Source organism: Strix uralensis, chromosome 23 (assembly GCF_047716275.1).
Source record: "Strix uralensis isolate ZFMK-TIS-50842 chromosome 23, bStrUra1, whole genome shotgun sequence".
NCBI classification, from domain to species: domain Eukaryota; kingdom Metazoa; phylum Chordata; class Aves; order Strigiformes; family Strigidae; genus Strix; species Strix uralensis.
This window is the reverse complement of record NC_133994.1, coordinates 5,751,161-5,759,167: the sequence shown is the minus strand read 5'-3', so window position 1 is coordinate 5,759,167 and position 8,007 is coordinate 5,751,161. Positions and strand designations below refer to the sequence as shown.

The following is an 8,007-nucleotide window of genomic DNA, read 5'->3' as shown; positions in this document are numbered from 1 at the left end:
CACTTATAAACACTAGAGTATGCAAAGCAGTTAGGAAAATACTACTAAAACTTGAAAATTATTCTAAAATTTTCAGGGATTTTGTTTTGAGGGTGAAGGAAGGCTAAAATTATCATCAAATACTCAATGCTGCCAACCAGCCTGTTAATACCTAAACCTGGACAATTTAAACAAAATGAAAGCCATGCTAATTACAAAAACTTACCACGCAGTTCCTTGCAGGGGGGTCACAGTTAGTCTTTGGAGGTCCAAGAATACCATTTTTAAGTGTTACTCAGCAGAAGTAGCTGGTAATAGTGCAAGTGCTAAAATGCAAAATTCACAGATGGTACAGAGTTTGCAGATTATTCTGATTTAGGTGCAGGAAAAAAAAAAAAAAACACTAAGCAACTTCTTGCAGTGGGATACGAACAACAGAAGTGTGGGATTACTTCTCTGCCTGAGTGTTTAGAACCCCTCTTTAAACCCTTTAAGATGTACACTGAGACCCAGCTGATTTTTTTAATACTGCAAGTGGCAAACTACCAGCAGTGCAGTTCTGCCCACTATTTAGACGCTCTTCCCCTTCAGAAGCCTCAACAGAATACGGAGTAATGACGATACAAACTTGAAAAGTTAAATAGGTTAAAAGCTGTGTAAATATCTGTATTCAGAACGTTCATAGCTACAGCACCGTAGTATGGTGTATAAAAAAATATGGATCAAGCTTCAGTGGGTTTCAGGTGCAAGTAGATCAAACAATTCCTCAAGCTCCTACCGCCAGTGGAAATAATCTTCCACCAGTTTCTGTTAAGAAGCTGCCTCTTAACTGACACTTCTGCTCCTGTAATAAACTTTTTTCAAATTAAGACTTCTATCACAGTCTATGTACATTTACTAATGCTTTAATCAGCTGGAAAATCTTTCTGTGACTAGTTTTAAACTTGAGTTTATAGCTTTCTTCCAGGCTGAAAGTGTTGCAGAACCCTACCTCCCCTGAGTGGACTGGTCTGAAAACAAGTTAAACACAGACATCCCAACAGAGATGCTGTGGACAGAAATACATCTTGAGAGGAGGTGTTTGTCACCCCCAACCCACTTCTGATGAGGAACTCCAACTCCTAAAAGAAGTAGTAAGTAACGTTCCTTGGTACAGATGCAATTGGGAGGGAACTGCTTACCATTCTAGGTGCGCGCACCCAAACGTGTGGGAACTGGATTTTAGGTATCTACGTATCACTGAACAGTGCAAAAATACAGTGGATTAAAGGTGGGTGTCAGGTATCGATACATGATGAGCGGTGGCTCCGTTTGACTTGTCAACTTTTAGAGCATGCTTATCTGCAACAAACCGAATTACTGCAAAAAAGCTTTACAGAAGTTCATCTCAAAAGGGTAAAATTAATTAACTGCTATGAATTCTTTGCATTCAGGGCTGCAAAACAAAGACACATATTACTTAAATCAGTTTTATTTAAGAATTTCCTACAGTGACAAATCTTATAAAAAGCATCCAAACACAAAACTGCAGCAAACAGCATTCTTATGGATATCTTACAGACAGTGGAACTTCCACCCTGAGGAGGCACACTGAGCTCGCTAGTGATCTCTGCTGCAAGAGCTACTGCAAAGCACACCACCAGCTCAATGTTCTCATCACAAACCCCATCATCTTCAATTCACATTACCACACTTACAGATCATTAACAGAAAAAAAAACACACACCATACAGCATTCACAGCAGTTGACATAAGGGAAAAAAAATACAAATATTCATTTCACGTAACACATTCAACTAATCGATTAACTAGGTATAAAACCCACTTAAAGTCTTCCACATATGGATGTCCTTTGAATGCAATAAACACTCGTACTTTATTTGCTATCATTGCTCTCCGCACACTCTCTCACCAAAGCCACAGGATTGAGAGACATCTCGCCAAGTAAAATAAAATCCCATAATGCACCACCAGGTCTCTGCATGCGCTCTCTCCTTTATCTCGCACATACCAGCCCTCTCATGCCTCGGCACCACCATCAATCCCACACAAGGTTTCAAAAGTTCAAACAGCCTTCTGGTTCCATCTCACAGCCTTGCGTTCATAGCGTTGATACGACTCCATGAAATAAAGAGTAGCGGATAAAAATGGAACACCCACCGTCTAAGACGCAGCATGTGCGGTGTGATGAAGTATTCTTGGATGAGAAAGCATGTAGACAGAAGTATTCCTAAGGCAGAATATTTACAGCACTGCTTTCAATGAAGTGCTTCTTCCATACACATTTGAAATGAGATGAACTGCAGAGATTAAATGAAGCCTTCATATCGTACTTTAGTATGGAGGGGAGACAGTGTTAAAAAGAAACACAAACAAAACAAAAACGACACTGTGTTCTCCAACTGGGGCACTTGGAGAGTCTTATGGTGGGATCAAAGTAAAAACGAGAGGGAGAGAATGCTGTTTCTGACCAATGGTTTCCATTTTGAACATGCAAAGAATTCAGGTAGCCAGGGAACGAGGGATAAAGTATTACAGGAGAAACCTTTCCTATCGGTTGTAGTGTTAGTTCACCTATCGGGCAAACAGCAGTCCACTTCCAAACATTCAGTATTCCAACAAGATATGTAACAAAACTTATAAAATTCCTTTTACCTTTCTTTTCTTTTTCTTTTCTTTTTTTTTTTTTTAAAAAAGAAAAATGTCAAAAATACTGCTGAATATACTGCACACTGAACAAACTGATTTGGAAAATTTTAGTATATATGTAATTTACAGTATACTTACCAGGAGTTAGAAAAATTTGATTTCCCACCATAGAGTCAGTATCAGAGCCCACTGCGTCTACATTCCCCAGCCTGACGATTTGGAATCCATGCTTGAACCAAAGCCTCCGTTAAACCCACTGCTGGAGCCCGCGTTCGAGGCCGAACCCCAGCCTATGGCCGCCCCCGAGTTGGAGCCGCCGTAGGAGTTACTTCCTGAGCTAAAGCCCTGGTTCTGCTCCCGCTGCATGTTGCCTTGAGGCTGGTTGTTCCCCGACGGCCCCGACTGGTTCTGCTGACTAGCCAGCATGCCCATCATCCCCCAGCTGCTCTGCAGGGCTGCCTGCGCTGCCGCCATCATGGCGGGGTTGATGCTAAAGGCTCCGAAGTTCATCCCTCCCCCCATGTTACTGCCCTGGTTGTTACCCAGACCCCCCCCGCCTCCTCTGCTGTTGCCAAACCCCCCTTGATTCCCAAAGCCTCCCGGATTACCACCAAATCTTCCACCTCGCTCTAACTGTCTATTGCTATTGTGCTTAGGTTCAGCATTGGATATATGTACGCTGATTCCTTTAATGATCAAGTCCTCTCCACAAAGAGATTGGGCAACCTATAAGAAATAAGGGATTGATTAAATGTATGTCACACCTCTCTTTTTTTTAAATGTTAGTAGTACAGTAAACTGTACAAGTAAAAAAAAAATCCCACATGATTCTGAGCAGATATTTAACCTGCAAAGGAAGCATATGCATATACTTAATCCAATTTGAAGTGTTTTATCTTCGCATTCACTGCTACACTGACTGCAGTACAAAAACCCGTCTGTACAACAGCGTCTGAGAAGTGTAACCTTAGACAATTCAAGGAATCAAATCAAGCTAACGCCACTGGAATTCTCAAGACAGTGGACAAGTAAGTGTTCCACATGTAGTTCCAGAAATAATGCTTTATCAAACTACTGAAACGTAGGCTGTCTAAATAGGAAATTAAAATATTTTAAGATGTACCTGATCATCTGCAAATGTGACAAAAGCAAAAGCTCGGAAGGGTTTAGGAATGAAGACATCTACCACTTCTCCGTATTGGGCAAAGAACTGCCGGAGTTCATCTGCCGTCATGTCCTCGGTGCAGCGCCCGACAAACACTTTTCTGCTACGCAAAGGTTCGTCAGGACTTTGCTGCAGAGAATTGCAGAGAAGAAGAAAGAAAAAAATTTTAAAAATTACAACTACCCTTGAGAACTGAGTTACATTATGATAAAAGACCCTTTTAATCTAGCCTGTTCTGAGGACTGAAGATCAAGAAAGTTTGAGATTGTAAGTTAAAGGTTTAAAAAAGTTCTGTTCAGAGAACATGCCTGCACCTCGGTACAGATGGAGAAGAGTCACAAGAAGACAAAGATGGGAGCAATACACAGGAGCAATGACAAGGCCACTGCAGGACACTGTTTGGGTAATAACTGCATATATACACATGAGAAATAAACAGAAGTTTTATGTTTAGTTTTGAATTCAAAGACTCATTTTGATCTTCCCTAGGTTAGTTATTCTGTCTGCTTTATTCTCCCATTTATTCATGCGGCAGACAGGTCAAGCAGGTAGTGCTGGACTTGAAAACACATTATTTTCAGATTTCCATCTGTACTTAATTCCACCACCCTACTAGCTCTTTCCCCACCACTTCTTGTTCCCTTCCTGCTCACCCACCTCCTCCCCATTTTCCTTCCTTGCTCTCACTTCTCCATTCACAGACTGAAAAGCCACATCCAAGGGTGGTTTTTAATCTCTTCACTTAACACAGTTGCTAAAGAAGTGCACTTCGAGTGTTTGGTAAAAATAAAACTAGCAATAAATACAAAAGTACCTTAGAATTGGGAAGTTTACAGTCACACCATCTTCCATCTATCATGTGCCGCTGAGACATGACTTTCACCTGGGTTTCATAATCCGTAAACCGAACAAAACCAAATCCTTTTGAGTGGCCAGTTTTAATATCCTTCTTAACCTAAGACACACAAAAAAGCAGACTTGTAAAGTTTTTATTATCTCACTGTATATGCCTACCTTTTCTTACAAAAATTACCATAGTATTATACAGTCAAAGCAGGGGCCTGTGACACCTCCAAATTAAAATTTTTTGCTTGCCTTGAGCCCAAGCATAACCAAAACCGGGATTTTTTGTAATACTGTGATGGCATAGCCAGCCCAGCTGTACAAGCAGTGTGACCACCCAAGGGGCAAACGCGTAGCTGCACACAGGAGACACGCAAGTGACAAAAGATAAAGACCAAGACAAGTTCAGGTGAGATCCCCCTTCTGGGAGGTAAAAACATCACATGTGACAGCAGAAGAAAACCGAAGCAGGTTTGTCTGCTGACGCCCTCCCGCCTGGCCAGACCACCTCAGCAGCCCAGGCCATGGAGGCCCCGGGCATCCGGAGTTGCCGCTAGCGTGAAGCGTGCTGCTCGTGAATGAATTCAGTAAAGTTCTGTTTGAGACTGTATCAGTCTTGTAAACGCTCCCATCACAGCGATCTCCAGTTCCTTAACACACACACATTCAGCTACGCCAATTAATAACAGCAATATAAATTCAAAAGCTCTTAAAAACACTGTACCCATTAAGCTGATCTGCATGAATTACCACTCCCAAATATTCCTGGCCACCTGCAGCTACAAAGCTCATGCAACAAAATGCAACCTAGGAAGAGACCCACTCAGACTCTTCTCCAAGTTTGTACAGCTCTGTTTCTACTGGCTTCCTCAGAAGATTGATTTCTACCTAATGTCCATCCCTTCAGCTGCAGAAGGATTTTACCTGCACCATCAGAACTTCTCCAAATGTACTGAAATATTCCTTTAAGTCTTGTTCAGTGGTTTTCCAGGGAAGACCCAAGACTATTAAATCCGAAGTCTTCTGTACTGCTCGTTTCACTTTTACAGCTGATGATGCATCTGTTTCATCCATTTTTCTCTTATTATCTAAATATAAAGAAGTACATTAGACATCATCAACTCTGGAAATCGCTTCCACTAATTATGAACCACATGGTATAAAATCATAGACTATGATGAGAAAAAGTACAGACCACAAAAGACACATGCCGGCTGCTGGGAGTTTATTATTATAATACATATCCAACTGCCTGTGAGTATAAGGAGAGAAAAAAGAACAGTCTACGCTTAAGTACTCCTCCAAAATGCAGTCTGACTGAGCTAGTTCTCTGTTAGTTTACTAAAGTATTATCCAGTAACATTGACAGTCCAATAAGGATATGGAGAAGACAGGCATTTTAAACAATAATATTTCATTAGCAATTTACTTCCTTCTTTTTTTGAGGGGCAGGGGGAGGTGAGGCAGGGTGGTCAGGCTCCTTTTTTCCTGAGCATTTTTAAATGGTATCTGACCAGCCCATGAGCTTGAGAAGCATCTCCAAGTACACGCAGATCCCACCACGTCACAGTCTTCAAAGGTCTATACAAGGCTGTGAACCCTCCAAGGATAACGCAAGACTTTGTCATTAAAGTGCTCGTATGGGCAGAGAGTTAAAAATCTTAGAGCACATCTGAAAAACTCAGTGGGGTCAAATCTACTCTGCAGGACAGATACATGAATAAAATCCTGAACTTCTGTAAGGCAGAGGGTTCAACAGTGGTACTGTTGCCGTGTTAAACTAGCAGTGCCTCACACAGGCCTCTTGACTGAAAAAGCAAGCTTGTACAAAAAACACAGGAAGGAAGACAAACCTTTGGGATAATTAACAACATAGACCAGGTTTCCCCATCCGGCTTCCGGCGCGTGCAGGATGCCCTCCACCAGCCGCACGCCCCTCATGCACTGCGACACCGGGTTCCTGTAGCGCAGCCCGCACGCCCCGGGGAACTGGGCGGTGACGGTGGACAGCAGCACGGTGCCGTCGTCCTCCGAGGGGATCTCGATGGGTTCATCGTTCTCGTCCTCCGTCACCCGGATATACTCCGACATCTTTGCTGGAAGTTACTAAAGTACAGGAGAAGGGGGAGAACAGCCATAAGCAATCGCCCTGTTTCCCTTGATTTGGTTTTCATCTTTCTAGCCTCAAGGCATAAGCCCATCTGTATTTATTACACAGCAGGGTGCACCGAACGTGTTACTCGTTGACGTGAGAGCCTCGGGCCCTGCCGCACCGACAGACACACGGACCAACACCTCGGCCCGTCCCGGACCTGCGGAGGGACGGACAGCGACAGCTCCCCAAGGCACCGAGAAATGTCACAGAGCCGCCGCAGCCCCTGTCAGCGGCGCCGGGTTGGAGGGAACAGCCCCCCCCCCTCGGCCCCACCGCCTGTCAGGGCCCGCCCAAGCCTACGACCTCCGGGCGCGACGCGGCCCCCAGCACCGCCGGCGGCCCCGGCCCGACTGGGCCCCAAGAACGCGCCCTCCGCGAGCCCGCTCACCGGGCCAGGGAAGGGAGCGGCGTCTTCGGGAGACCCTCACGCCTCGGCCGCGTACCGGCCCGCTGCCCTCCGCTGGCGCCGCACAAAATGGCGGCCGCGGCCCCCCTCAGAGGCCGGGCCGGGCCGCGGGGCGAACCATTCCCAGCGGCGAGGAGGGGCTGCAGCGGAACGCGTCCGGCCGCGGCGAGCGCGATGCGCCCCGACCGCGCTCCAGCGATGCGTCGCTCGCGCCGAGCGGAGCTGCTGATCCCGGGACGGCGGCGGCAGCCGGCGAGGGGAGCGCCCCTTGCCCCTTTACCCCCCTCAGCGGCGGGGCCGGTGGTGCGGCCCTGTCCGCGCCTGCGCGAAGCGCGCTGCGAGCGCGGGAGCTGCCGGGAAGGGGCGGCGGCGGGGCGGCCCCGGTGCTCCGGGCGGGATCCCCCCTCATACCTGGGGACGGGAGGCCCCGCGCGGGCCGAGCCGCCCCGCGGTGCGGCTGTTCCCGGTAAATGACGGCGATAACGGTAGAGCCCCAAGCCCGCACTGCGGCCCAGGCCGGCCCCGAGCCGCCCAGCCTGGCGCTGGGAACGGCGGCGCGAGGACCCGCCTTCCCGGTAGCGGCCGTCGCTGCAGGTAAACGCCGTAGTTTGTAAGGGACGGCACGGCCGTACCGGCGGCTCCCGCGGAGGCCGGTCAGGTCCCGCTCTCCCCGGCGAGGGACGCGGGGCTTTGTGCGAACAGCAGCCGCGCTCTGGCCGCGCCTGCGGAGCCCAGCGCCCCCCGGGACAGCCCCGGCCCGGGGAAACGTCTGAGAGGGGATCTGGGGAGAAAAAGGAGCGTGCGGGAAAC

At 47.2% G+C, this 8,007-nt stretch overlaps 1 protein-coding gene across 3 annotated transcripts; it reads right to left on the bottom strand.

Annotated features, from left to right (window-relative positions):
• Nucleotides 1–1,434: 1,434 nt before the first annotated feature.
• Nucleotides 1,435–7,449, bottom strand: TARDBP (TAR DNA binding protein). Of its 3 annotated transcripts, XR_012632080.1 has the most exons (7): nt 7,180–7,449; nt 6,490–6,742; nt 5,561–5,724; nt 4,608–4,748; nt 3,752–3,922; nt 2,767–3,354; nt 1,435–2,279 (listed from the first exon to the last, which is right to left on the bottom strand). XR_012632080.1 is itself a non-coding variant. In XM_074893204.1 (6 exons), the coding sequence occupies exons 2-6, from the start codon at nt 6,725–6,727 to the stop codon at nt 2,824–2,826; spliced, it is 1,245 nt and encodes a 414-aa protein (XP_074749305.1). In that variant the 5' UTR covers nt 6,728–6,742; nt 7,180–7,448; the 3' UTR covers nt 1,435–2,823. The 3 variants fall into 3 exon arrangements, 2 of the variants coding, with proteins under 2 accessions (XP_074749305.1, XP_074749306.1); XM_074893204.1 differs by having other exon boundaries at nt 1,435–3,354; nt 7,180–7,448; XM_074893205.1 differs by lacking the exon at nt 7,180–7,449 and adding an exon at nt 6,851–7,075 and having other exon boundaries at nt 1,435–3,354.
• Between the last annotated feature and the right edge of the window lie 558 nt (nt 7,450–8,007).

Coding starts and splice junctions, on each gene's coding strand:
- TARDBP (XM_074893204.1), bottom strand. CDS start 6,727: ATGTCGGAGTATATCCGGGTGACGGAGGACGAGAACGATGAACCCATC. Junction 3,923..4,607: donor GTAAACTTCCCAATTCTAAG/GTACTTTTGTAT, acceptor AATTCTCTGCAG/CAAAGTCCTGACGAACCTTT. Junction 3,355..3,751: donor TCACATTTGCAGATGATCAG/GTACATCTTAAA, acceptor TATTTCTTATAG/GTTGCCCAATCTCTTTGTGG.